Source organism: Raphanus sativus, chromosome 5 (genome assembly GCF_000801105.2).
Source record: "Raphanus sativus cultivar WK10039 chromosome 5, ASM80110v3, whole genome shotgun sequence".
NCBI classification, from domain to species: domain Eukaryota; kingdom Viridiplantae; phylum Streptophyta; class Magnoliopsida; order Brassicales; family Brassicaceae; genus Raphanus; species Raphanus sativus.
This window is the reverse complement of record NC_079515.1, coordinates 35,700,464-35,712,904: the sequence shown is the minus strand read 5'-3', so window position 1 is coordinate 35,712,904 and position 12,441 is coordinate 35,700,464. Positions and strand designations below refer to the sequence as shown.

The 12,441-nt window shown below is 38.4% G+C and overlaps 4 protein-coding genes across 4 annotated transcripts in view; all 4 read left to right on the top strand.

Moving 5' to 3' along the window:
- The window catches only part of LOC130494996 (helicase-like transcription factor CHR27), a 4,335-nt gene extending 4,230 nt beyond the window's left edge, over positions 1-105 (top strand). The window contains exon 9 of the mRNA XM_056985883.1: positions 100-105. Within this exon, the coding sequence (XP_056841863.1) occupies positions 100-105 (6 nt within the window). The remainder of the gene's footprint in view (positions 1-99) is intronic.
- Positions 106-490: 385 nt separating this feature from the next.
- LOC108832686 (phytochrome-associated serine/threonine-protein phosphatase 3) lies at positions 491-3,627 on the top strand. Its single transcript, XM_018606141.2, has 10 exons — positions 491-817; positions 1,118-1,264; positions 1,347-1,414; positions 1,798-1,855; positions 2,025-2,135; positions 2,233-2,283; positions 2,367-2,510; positions 2,602-2,697; positions 2,806-2,877; positions 3,184-3,627. Exons 1-10 carry the CDS (start codon positions 734-736, stop codon positions 3,265-3,267), a joined length of 915 nt encoding a protein of 304 aa, XP_018461643.1. The 5' UTR covers positions 491-733; the 3' UTR covers positions 3,268-3,627.
- Positions 3,628-3,910: 283 nt separating this feature from the next.
- Positions 3,911-6,732, top strand: LOC108832688 (mitochondrial import receptor subunit TOM40-1). Its single transcript, XM_018606142.2, has 11 exons — positions 3,911-4,123; positions 4,554-4,635; positions 4,733-4,835; positions 4,919-5,014; positions 5,105-5,155; positions 5,268-5,333; positions 5,671-5,772; positions 5,841-5,909; positions 6,022-6,105; positions 6,208-6,303; positions 6,402-6,732. The coding sequence occupies exons 1-11, from the start codon at positions 3,997-3,999 to the stop codon at positions 6,453-6,455; spliced, it is 930 nt and encodes a 309-aa protein (XP_018461644.1). The 5' UTR covers positions 3,911-3,996; the 3' UTR covers positions 6,456-6,732.
- A 622-nt stretch (positions 6,733-7,354) lies between these two features.
- Positions 7,355-12,300, top strand: LOC108832689 (helicase-like transcription factor CHR27). Its single transcript, XM_056986113.1, has 10 exons — positions 7,355-7,655; positions 7,754-8,457; positions 8,964-9,035; positions 9,110-9,187; positions 9,280-10,252; positions 10,344-10,474; positions 10,622-10,843; positions 10,957-11,511; positions 11,614-11,823; positions 11,906-12,300. Exons 1-10 carry the CDS (start codon positions 7,541-7,543, stop codon positions 12,008-12,010), a joined length of 3,165 nt encoding a protein of 1,054 aa, XP_056842093.1. The 5' UTR covers positions 7,355-7,540; the 3' UTR covers positions 12,011-12,300.
- Positions 12,301-12,441: the final 141 nt, after the last annotated feature.

The window sequence follows — 12,441 nt, the reverse complement described above, 5'->3', positions numbered from 1 at the left end:
TTGGTTAAAACTCAATAAATACTTCAAATATCTTCAGTATTGTAAGTATTTTGGATTACCGTTGCAGCTTTTACTGGTTTTTGTACAAATATTTTGTAGCCATAAACTTATTTTAAATTATGATTATAGTTTTGCGACAGTATCTAGAACTAAATTTTTTGAAATAATTAAAAAAATAAAAATACACAAATATAAAAATTAAATTTTCAAAATAAAAATTAAAAACAAAAATTAAAAAATTAAATTTCTCAATGACACAAATATAAAAATTAAATTTCTCGAAACAGAAATATGATTATAAAAACATAAATATAAAAATTATGATTATATAAATATACAAACATATAAATTATAATAGGCAAAAAAATTAAAAACAGAAAATATACCCGCCCTCTTGAGGGCGGGTCACTCTCTAGTTTTGAGAATTATAAGGGAGCGCAATCGTATTTGTTTTTTAATCATGACACACGCTTTTTAACCAGCAATCGCGTTTGAGACGCGAAATTATGATTAGCGTTTAAAGCGGCGGAGATCGATCTGCGATTTGCGTAGACATCATTTTGTGGAATTCGAACTTCTCATTCTCTCTTTCATCTTCTCCTCTTACGTAACCCTAGCGAAGTCGGAGATTCACCGGTAGATCAATCTTGAATCGCCATTGAGATCGACGGAGGAGAGAGAGAGGTGGGTGATTACTAGTAAGAGGAGGAACACATAGATAGGGAGGGAGATAATGGATTTGGATAAATGGATATCGAAGGTTAAAGAAGAAGGTCAGCATCTCTCAGAGGACGAGCTTCAGCTTCTCTGCGAATACGTACGTACGCCCCATCTTCTTCTCCCTTACTTGCTTTCTAGAGCTTCTTCTGATGTTCTCTACTTGGCTTAATCTGTATCTTGGACTTGGAATATGATCTCTTTCCTCTGTTAGGTTCATGGATTTAGGGTTTCTTTATTAACCATGTATGTATCAATAGGTAGTTCAGTCGATTTTGTAGTTCGGATACAGGCAGCTTTACGTTTTCGTTTCTCAGAGATTGATTGGTTTATTATATAGTTGCTAAAATGAACACCATTGGCTGGCTATAACCAGAAGATGTTTCTGATATGGTTGCAGGTGAAAGAGATTCTGATTGAGGAGTCGAATGTACAGCCTGTCAACAGCCCTGTCACCGTCTGTGGTGACATCCATGGCCAGTTTCATGATCTCATGAAGCTTTTTCAGACCGGTGGTCATGTTCCCGACACCAACTACATATTTATGGTACAGACTTTTTCCTTTTTTTTCATTTTTTTCTTTTCCCTCTTATGAACACATCATGAACTGCTGTGGGGGAAATTTGCAGGGAGACTTCGTTGATAGAGGTTACAACAGCCTTGAAGTCTTCACTATTCTTTTGCTTCTTAAAGCCAGGTAAAGACTTGTTTCTTTAATGTCTCAGGGACCCCCCTGTTATCTTGCCTTTGAAAAATGCGCTTTTTTTTGCTTTTGCTTGTGCTCTTGTCTATTAAGAAATTGTTTTTTTTTTTTAACAATTATTCATCTTTCTTTAGAAGAGATTGACTCAATAACGCTGCACTCTAAAATTGGTTGAAATGAGGAACTAGTTGCTTCTCAGACATCTCTTGTTTACTTTTGTTAGGTTTTGGAAAGATACCTAGTGATTTTTGTGTTCTTCAACGCATGAGTTTACTTGAGAATGCTGTTTAAAGTGTAGAGCCCTTGCTGTTTCGGACGTATATCTTCTCCATATGGGGGCATTAAATTTTTTTTTTTTTTTGAATTGTAATATGTAGACATCCAGCCAATATTACACTTCTGCGTGGAAATCATGAAAGTAGACAGCTAACGCAGGTATCCATTATTCTGCTCCACTTACATCTGCTACTGTTTTCATTACGCACTTTCTAGGAGATTTTGATTCTGGTTTTACTTTCATTTTACACTTTTAGCGATACGCTAAGGCACATTCATTATGTCATTTATAGTATTAAGATTCTCATCCCAATTTTACACTTTTCAGGTTTATGGTTTTTATGACGAATGCCAAAGGAAGTATGGTAACGCTAATGCATGGCGATATTGCACAGATGTTTTTGACTATCTTACCATATCTGCTATTATAGATAGCACTGTAAGTAATATTTCTTCAGCAACTTGGCATTGTCGTTATTGCATAGATGTTCATGTTTGCTGTATCCTGTGCTCAACTATGATTTTTCTTTGTGTAGGTTCTATGTGTTCATGGTGGTCTTTCCCCGGATGTCCGGACAATTGATCAGGTTAAACTCTACTTTTATTGTTTTTGGCTTGGTTGCTCAGCATGTTACTCGTCCACTCACTTAGATCTTATTGTGGGTTCTAGATAAGACTAGTCGATCGAAATTGTGAAATTCCCCATGAAGGGCCGTTTTGCGATCTTATGTGGAGCGATCCTGAAGATATTGAAACATGGGCTGTTAGTCCTCGTGGAGCTGGTTGGCTTTTCGGATCGAGGGTTACCACTGAGGTATGGTTGTCCTTCTTCAATAGTTGAACCAATACCGTACTAATAAACCTATTTTCACGTGTCTGATATTTGGTTTTGTCCTCTTGTGCAGTTCAACCACATCAACAAGCTTGATCTAGTATGCCGTGCACACCAGCTGGTACAAGAAGGTCTCAAGTACATGTTCCAAGATAAAGGCCTTGTAACTGTGAGTGTCCTGATTCTTATGACTTGGCCTTTCTTAAGCTGGGTAATTGGAAATATTACTCTGCCTAATGATGTGTGTGTGTGTATTTTATTCTTCTTTGGTGTGAAGGTGTGGTCTGCACCTAATTACTGCTACCGATGTGGCAATGTCGCTTCTATATTGATTTTCGATGAAAACATGGTGAGCCATATCTTTAAGTCTTTCGTACTGAATAGTCTAGTCTTCTCTAGTCATGCACGGTATGGTATCTATGCGACCTTTCTCTCTCAACAAGAGGGGATTTTATGCTACCAGAACAAGTACACATTTCTTGATTTGGTATCTGCTTTTTAGAGTAAAGGTTTAAGGAGAACAATAGAAAGAAAGTTAGATAAGTAAGCCGCGTGTGAGTTTGCCATGAATTATAGGTTATAACAGCATTATATCGTGGTTCATGATTGTCCATGGTTTAATGATGAAATCCATGTAAATGCTTGTATTAACCAGGAAAGGGATGTGAAGTACTTCAACGAGACAGAAGAGAACAATCAAATGAGAGGGCCAAGGACTGGAGTTCCGTATTTTCTGTGATGAAACTATTATATTTGCTCCCCTACTTCTCCCATCGCTGTGATGATGATGGTGGTGATGAAGCCATTGCTAGCTACCGTTGACAATATGTTCAGTCTCAAAAAGATAGTATGTAGATATAATATTATCTACTGATGGGTTTCACTTTACTTCCATTAATTTTGTCCACTTGGTAACACTTTCCATGTGAAATTCTAGAGTAAACACTTCGGTAATAGTCTGAAGTAGAGTTTTTTGTGTTGCTTTCTTTTGTTGAGACCCCAATCTTTTCTTATGTATTACACTAACTTTCTTTGCTATTTTGTTGTTGTGAAGATGTCACTAACTTTAAAAACAAACTCATCGGACGTTACATATCAATACTCTTGTCCCAGTCCCAGAGCTGTTTTTATTGTTCTTTTTGCTGTGTGGTTAGTAATAGTGGTTACTTATCTCTTTTTGGTCCTTCAAGATGGTTGATCTAAAATTTGAATGGTGAAATACAAAACAAAAGGAAATTATGTAGCACTTCATCTTAAGACGGTCCTGGACCGGTTTGTTACCCGAATTAGATGTGAGACCGGATAATGAACGGTTTGAGACTAAACCGGGACCGGCACAATTACCAAAACTCACCAAAAACCCAAAAAAAAAGAGGATTGGCTCCCAAACAAATAGAAACTAAACCCTTTGCACTTCTTTATCTTCTACTGTCGCCGCCGTTAAGGATTATTTTTTTCAGAGGCGGCGATGGCGGATCTTCTTCCACCTCTTGGGACGGCACAAACCGATGGGAAGACTAAAGTAGATGAGAAAGTTGATTACTCGAATCTCCCTTGCCCTGTTCCTTATGAGGAACTCCACCGTGAAGCTATCAGTTTAGTCTTTCTTATTTATTACCGATCTACACTTTTTTTGTTCCTTCTTCTTTCTTGGGCTTATACCTTTATTCAGTTCACGGATAGCTCAGACTGATCTGTGTGGCTTTAGTGCATTGTATTGTCGTCTTTACAGATTTAGCTGATGGTTCTGTCTTTGTTTGTATTGGCATGGTTGAGTTGGTTCTGTTTTGTTTCTAATTGTTTTTTTTTCTCATATTATGATTGAAAGTTTTTCAATTGGTCCGGATTTGAATCTGTCCGGTTGTTTTGTCTTAGTGATTCTTTTCATTGTATGCATCAATGCTTGTATTAGTGATTCTGTTCACGGGCTGCCTCCAGTGTTTGTCTTAAGTGTCTCTCCTAATGGTTTCTTACTGTTTTTTAGATCAGTTTCTAACTGGTTTGATTTGATTACATTACTTGCAGTGTCTTTAAAGGCAGACAATTTTGAGGGTTTGCGCTTCGACTTTTCAAAGGGACTGAATCAAAAGTTTTCTCTCAGCCACAGGTTAGTAAGATTATGTTTTACAGTTATTACTGGTAAAAGCTTGTACGCTTATTTGTGCTACTCATTAAATCTGTAATATGTTGATCTTCTGAAATAGTGTAATGATGGGACCAACAGAAGTTCCTTCTCAGTCACCTGACACGACGATCAAAATTCCAACAGCCCATTATGAGTTTGGTGCCAATTATTTTGACCCAAAGGTACCAATTTTTTTGGTAATTTATTTGTTACATATTCTGATGGCTATCAAGAAGATATGAAAAATGATGAGTGTAATATGCAGTTGATGCTTATTGGAAGGCTTATGACTGATGGTAGGCTAAACGCAAGAGTTAAAGCTGATTTAACTGATAGGTTGGTCTTAAAGGCGAATGGTCAGGTATATGCTGCAACCGGATAATGTGTTTGATCTCATCTATGGTCTGTCTGGATATTGCATTCCTTCATCTTTGTTTACTTTCTTTTCCAGCTGACAAATGAGCCTCATATGTCGCATGCAATGTTCAACTTTGATTACATGGTGAGCAACTTCTCCGTATTTGACTCTTTTTTTTTCTATCCTTGTGATGCACCTTTGCCAGCATTTGTGGTTCATTCATCTGAAGTTTTTTTTTTGTGTCATGTTTGTGTAGGGATCAGACTACAGGGCCCAACTTCAACTTGGGAACAGTGCTCTAATTGGAGCAACCTATATTCAGGTAAAGTGGACAATACTATTGTCCCTTGCTACACTTGCGTTTTTTGTAAATCTTTCTGCGTGAAGTCAGATAGTTAGGAAAAGGGCTAGCCATATTTGAGCTTATGCTCTCCTGCAGTAATGTTTATTCATGCAACTGTAACGCAGTGATGTGACATTAAACGATAGGTGGTACTAAATAACGTTGTGTGGGCATGCTTAGCTTTTGTGTCGTTAAGAACGTTTGTCTTTTATCTGTCATTTGTCTTTTGATCTGTAATAGTTAAACCAGTTGGTATGGTGCATTGCGATAGATATTGAACTCATTGTATTTTTTCTTTTCATGAAATATTGGACAGAGTGTGACACCCCGTCTATCTCTGGGTGGGGAAGTTTTTTGGGCTGGCGTGCCTCGGAAGTCTGGTATAGGTTACGCTGCAAGATACGACACTGATAAAATGGTAATTTCTTCTTCTCGTTCACTACTTGTTCCAAGCTATTGGTGAAAAGCACTAACTATTACCAACAGGTGGCTACTGCGCAAGTTGCTAGCACCGGAACTATAGCTATGAACTATGTTCAGAAGATTTCCGACAAGGTAATGCACCTTTATCATTGAGCTCCCTCCCTCCCATCTTTATAACCCTAGGGAGTATAGAGATTAAATTTGACATCTCTGTTTTTTTTTTTAATTTATTTCTAATGATCAGGTCTCACTCGCCACTGATTTCGCGTACAACTACTTATCAAGAGATGTTGTGGCTAGTGTTGGGTATGACTACATTCTCAGACAGGTAACATAGCCTTTTTTTTTGTATGGATTTGTAATGGAATTGAAAAAAAAAGCACTTTCTTAAATCCTTATTGATTCTTTATAACATGTGTCTCTGTTTCAGTCTCGTGTGCGGGGGAAGATTGATTCAAACGGTGTTGCATCCGCTCTATTGGAAGAAAGATTGAGTATGGGACTCAATTTTCTTCTATCTGCAGAGGTACACAGTCTTTACTTGTTCTTGTACTGAGACTTTAACTGAAGATTCTCCTTCTTTTTTAAAAGCTGTTGATTGGGTTTTATTTGTGTCGTTCACAGCTTGACCATAAGAAGAAGGACTACAAGTTTGGATTCGGTTTAACAGTCGGCTGATAAAAAGGATGATGCTCCACGCAATAAGCCTGGCTCTACACACGCAGCGCAGGGGTTTCATCTTGTGCCGGGATTCACTTAAATTTGTTGTATTTTAGGCTTTTTGGTCGGGGAACGTTGGGAAGTTGAAACAAAAACAAAGGGACTTTTGTGTTGTTTTTTATGTGGTTTAGGTTTTGTCTTTACTATTTTTTTTAAAGATCTGGTAAACTTGCCAAGAGGTGTATCATTTACTTTCCATACAAGAAAAATATATTTTTCCTTGTTTCCTAAATAATTCTTCATAATACTTGAGTTTTTACTTTAGTACACAAATATTTACAAAAAATTAAAAAAATTACATTTATTTTAAATAATATTTTGAAGATGTGATTTTAAAATCAGTTAACCAGTATAAAACAAAATCTATAAAATCTAATTGGTTGAATAGTTTTTAATAACAAAAACTAATTTCAAAATTTTATGTAAACTGAAATAAAATAATTATTTTAAAATATTATCTATATTAAAATGGAGGGATTAATCGACGTGCATGAGCTAACATTAACAAGTAAATAAATCAAAATTAGGAGGTGAATATTTAAACAAAGTTTTTAAAAATTGATTTATGTTGTAGAAAAAGTGTTTTATGATTATCTAGAAAAAACACTGGGTTTTAAATATTTTCGAGTAAGAAAAACAATACAAGAACGAGCTATTGTTATTTTGTAATTTTTCTACTCATCAATCTATTTTTATTTGTATAATTTGAACTTCTTTTAACCTGTGGGCCGAGCAGTAGCCGTTGTGCATGTTGTTTTCACGTATAAATTATACAATGGGCCGAAAACATCACAATGGGCCGAGCAAATGTAAATATTCTTACCTGTTGTTACCATGTCTCTGTCGGAAATGTAATTACCAAATCAGCACACCTGTCGTCGTTGACAGATTCCGAGAAAGACAATAAAATAAAAAACCCTATGAACAGTCTCCCCCTCTCTCTTTGCCTTCCTTCTTCTCCGATTCTCCTTCTTTGCAGATTAACATCAATGCTTTGCATTGAAGGCTGATTCGAGTGGTGAAGTCGTAGGAGAGATCTCGTGATGGATTCTGCTATTGAGATTAGTTCCGGTAGTAGTAGTAGCAGTGGTAGTAGTGGTAGTGATGACGAGGTGTCTGAGCCCACTAGAACCAGGAGAAATACCGCGTGGCTCTATGGTACTTACTATACTCTCTCTGCTCTCTCTCTGTCTCGGTTAGGTTAAATTTGGTAGCTTTAATGGATTGGAGAGTAATCTAACCTCTTTGACTTGTAGGTAGTCGTAGCTTCCCTCAAAGGGGTTCCTCTGAGGTTCATACTCAAGCTTCTAGCAGTGGTGCCCCATATCAGCCAAGAGACTCGAGAGCTTCTAATGTTTCTGGTGTGGATAATGAGAAGCTGCCTTCTCAACAAGCCTTGAAAAGAACCCTTCCACCTTCTTTTAATCCGCCTCCTGCTCCTTCAAGAAGTGCTAACAGTGTAAGTCACGGCAACAAGGCGGATGATGTTAGTCCAGCTGTAGGTAACAAGAATACTACTCAAGCTTCTCGCAGTGGTGCACCACCGAGTTATCTGCCAAGAGACTCTTCAACATTTACAAGGAATGATGAGAATGTTGCTAGCTCTAGTGTTTCCGGTGTGAATGATAAGAAGCTGCCTGCTCAACAAGCCTTGAAAAGAACCCTTCCGCCCTCTTTTAATCCATCAAGAAACGGGGCGGATTATAGTAGTCCAGCTGCGTCAGCTTTAGGCAACAAGAATACTTTTGGCGAGGGTTACTACCGTGGAGCTCATGCTGAGATTGGAATTCAGCGTGGCGTGAATGGGGTTAGGATCCTGCCTCCATCTATGACGCATGGAGCATCTGCTTCTCCTTTGCATTATGGTGGTCAAAGTGATCCAATTCACAGGGTTGTTGGGATTGTTGAGGACAGGAATTCTGAGAACGATGAGCGGCTCATCTATCAAGCTGCACTACGGGTATTCATCCTATACTCAAGTCTTTTCTTATGGATTGACTTCAACTCGTAGGCTTAGCTGCTCTTTTGTGCTTGCATGTCTTTTCTTCCTTGTACCAGCTTTACAGTTGCCTGGCTCTGTTAAATCCTTTGATTTGATTACAGCAGTGAGCGAATATGAATCAATAAGTAACCCTAAATTCGGCTCATTTCTTTTTGGTTAAATATTCATGGTGCATTGTACATTTTCTCTGGTTTCCCATTGATGCTTGTGTCATACCACCATGCTGAATCGATTCAGTTTCAGTCTGAAGTGTCCGACTTAATAGTAGTTGTACAATGATCTTCATTACTTTTCATGTTTGAGAAAGAATGATCTTTTAGTTCATTGACTGTGTATAGCATCATTCATCTTCGTGGTGCATCATAAATATGTTGGCAGCTTGGTGTTTTGCCATTAACAACCTGATATTAGATTGCATCATGTTAAGTACATTTATTTTATAATAAAGTATGTTGATCCTGCAGGATTTGAATCAATCCAACAACGAGATGGATCTAATTCCTGGTACCCTTTCAGTTTCTCTGATGAGGCATCAGGTATTATCATGTTTGTAATGTACCATTTAGTGGCCTTTGAATTTGGCGTGTGTACTAAATACTATTGCTTTCAGAAAATCGCATTGGCATGGATGTTTCAGAAGGAAACAAGTAGTTTGCACTGTTCAGGAGGGATATTAGCAGATGATCAGGTCACATATAATTTAATTTTGCACAATTTATATCTGTGATTCGGTATCTGTGATTCGGTTTCCCTGAAGCTATGAAAGGTCTATTTTTGCAGGGACTTGGTAAGACAGTCTCGACGATTGCTCTTATCTTGAAGCAAAAGTTTGAGTCACAAATAAAGTCTGAAATTTCAAGCAAGCAAGAGGCTGAAATCTTGGACCTGGATGCTGACGATGAGTCAGAAGCTCCAAAGCATGAAAGTGAAAGTGATGTGAAACCAGAGGTCAAGGTTTCAAGCAACAGTGAGACCACGGTTAAGAGTGCTGGTGATAATGATGGGAATGGCAGTTCAGTGAAGGGGAAAGCCAAAGTTGAAGGAGCGAGTACTCTGAAACGGGAATTTAACAGAAAGAGGCCAGCTGCTGGTACATTAATTGTTTGTCCAGCGAGTATTGTGAGGCAGTGGGCAACAGAGCTTGATGAGAAGGTTTCTTATGAATCCAAACTTTCTGTTTTGATCTACCATGGTGGTTGTAGGACCAAAGATCCTGTTGAATTGGCGAGATATGATGTGGTTGTCACAACTTACGCCATTGTGACCAATGAAGTTCCCAAAGAGTCATTGGTGGAGGATGATGAAGATGATGAAAAGGATAACAAAGGTCTCGCCCCTGGCTTCTCTAACTACAAGAAACGTAAAGATGCAGCGGGTACAAGTAAGAAGAGTAAGAAAAGAGGTAGAAAAGGCATGGATGATTCTTCTTTTGACTCTGATTGTGGTGCTCTGTCAAAAGTTGGGTGGCTCAGAGTAGTTCTAGATGAAGCTCAGACAATCAAGAATCATAGAACTCAAGTGGCAAGAGCATGCTGCACTCTTCGAGCCAAAAGGAGGTGGTGTTTGTCTGGAACGCCAATACAAAACACCATTGATGATCTGTATAGTTACTTCAGGTTCCTTAGGTATAATCCATATGCCGTGTACAAGTCATTCTACCATACAATCAAGGTTCCAATTTCCAGAAATTCTCTTAATGGTTACAAGAAGCTTCAAGCTGTTCTAAGGGCTATAATGCTGCGCCGTACCAAAGGTACTCTCACCATCTCTCTATTCTTGTTTGCTTTTCGTAGCTGTGACGGATTTGATGATTTCTGCTGAGTATCTTCTGTTCTGATATACAGAAACATTGCTTGATGGGCAACCAATAATCAATCTACCTCCAAAGAAAATTAATCTGAAAAGGGTGGACTTTTCGGTGGAGGAGCGGTCTTTCTACAAGAAGCTTGAAGCAGAGTCACAATCACAGTTCAAGGTTCTCCTTTTTTTCCCTCCACAATTTATCAGTTCATACTTCGGAATTTTCTTTGGAAATCATTTTCTGAGTGTTTCTTCTGTCAGTGAATCAAACATTAACTCGTGTACTTGTGCCTGATAAGATGATATTTCACATTTTCTGCAGGCATATCAAGCTGCAGGGACTTTGAGCCAAAACTACGCCAATATTCTTCTGATGCTTTTGCGTCTACGCCAAGCTTGTGACCACCCACAACTCGTGAAGGGATATAACTCAGATCCTGTTGGAAAAGAATCAAGAGAAGCAGTTAAAAGACTCCCTAGGGAGGCTCGAATCAATTTGCTCAAACGTTTAGAGTCATCATCTGCCATCTGCAATATCTGTAATGTAAGTGCAGATTCACTTAGGGCTAGGAATATCGTGTCCTCAGTTTCAGTATTCTCTAGTCCTTAGGCTAGTTCTGATCTCTTATTAATATTCTGTTACCTGTTTATCTGCAGGATCCACCAGAAAACCCTGTTATTTCGCTCTGTGGCCATGTATTTTGCTATCAGTGTGTTTCAGAACACATCAATGGAGATGAGAACGTGTGCCCTGTAAGGAGATGCAGAGAAGACTTTGGGCGTGATGTTGTGTTCTCTAAATCTGCCCTTAGAAATTCTACCACTAATGATTCAGGCTCTAGTTCTTCACAGAACAAATCATTTTCTCAAAAAAGCGAGTTTAGTTCGTCAAAAATCCAAGCTGTCCTGGATATTCTGCAGTCGCTCTCCAAACAAGGCAGACGAAACTCAGCCCAGCATGGTCGAAACCCTTCTTCCTCACAGCCACATGAAGATGACGACGATGTAACCATTGTAGAGCCAACGACTCTTCACTCATCTTCACCTAGCCAGGGGCCAATAAAGACAATAGTGTTCTCTCAGTGGACCGGTATGCTTGACTTGGTTGAGGCGAGTTTTGTTGAAAATGGTATAGAATTCAGAAGATTAGATGGTACAATGAGTCTTGCAGCAAGAGACAGGGCTGTAAAAGAATTCAGCAAAGTTCCACGTGTAAGTGATGTGCATACAATCTACTTGTTATTTCTCTGAAACATAGAATGTTCGTGGAATATGTTTCTGAAGCTCTCTAACAGTGAAAAGTCTATAAAACAGGTAGAGGTGATGCTGATGTCGCTAAAAGCTGGAAACCTTGGGTTGAACATGGTAGCTGCATGTCATGTTATACTTTTGGATCTTTGGTGGAATCCAACAACCGAAGACCAAGCTGTTGACCGTGCACATCGTATTGGACAAACTCGGCCTGTTAGTGTAACTCGTGTCACTATAAAAGATACCATTGAGGATAAAATTTTGTCTCTTCAGGTATTTGAGTTCCCTTAGTTTCCTCTTCATATTATATTTATAGTAAGTCCAGCATTATCATTGTCTTTTTTTAATTTATCAGGAAGATAAAAGGAAAATGGTTGCATCTGCGTTCGGTGAAGAACATGGTGGAAGCTCTGCAACTCGACTGACAGTAGATGATCTCAAACATCTTTTTATGGCGTAGACCAACTGGTTCTCTGCGCCACTTGTAGCCGTATAATGGCTGCTTGAATTAGGTTGCATAGTACTATTAATATTGGAGATTATGCCCCAGCGTTTTTTTTTTGATCAAGAAGAAACCTCTAAGCTGCTTTTGTAACTGAAACTTCAATGCTGTGGCTCTCCTTAGGATTTCGTGTTTTGGGTTTTGTGAGGCTTGTGTCTCGAAGGTGCATTGACTGGAAGCATATGCCATTATGTAAATAACTAAATCGTTTCACGGTATATATACCTCGTAGAAGTTTAACGGTAAAACCAAAGGATCAGATGATCTTTTTCTTCTTACCATTAACAGTTTGTGAGGTGTTCATTGGCAAGAGTAAATGATTTGTTCTGTGAAGAATGCTTGTTATTTACTCTTGCCAAGGATCAGTGATACCATAATCTTTTTCTTCT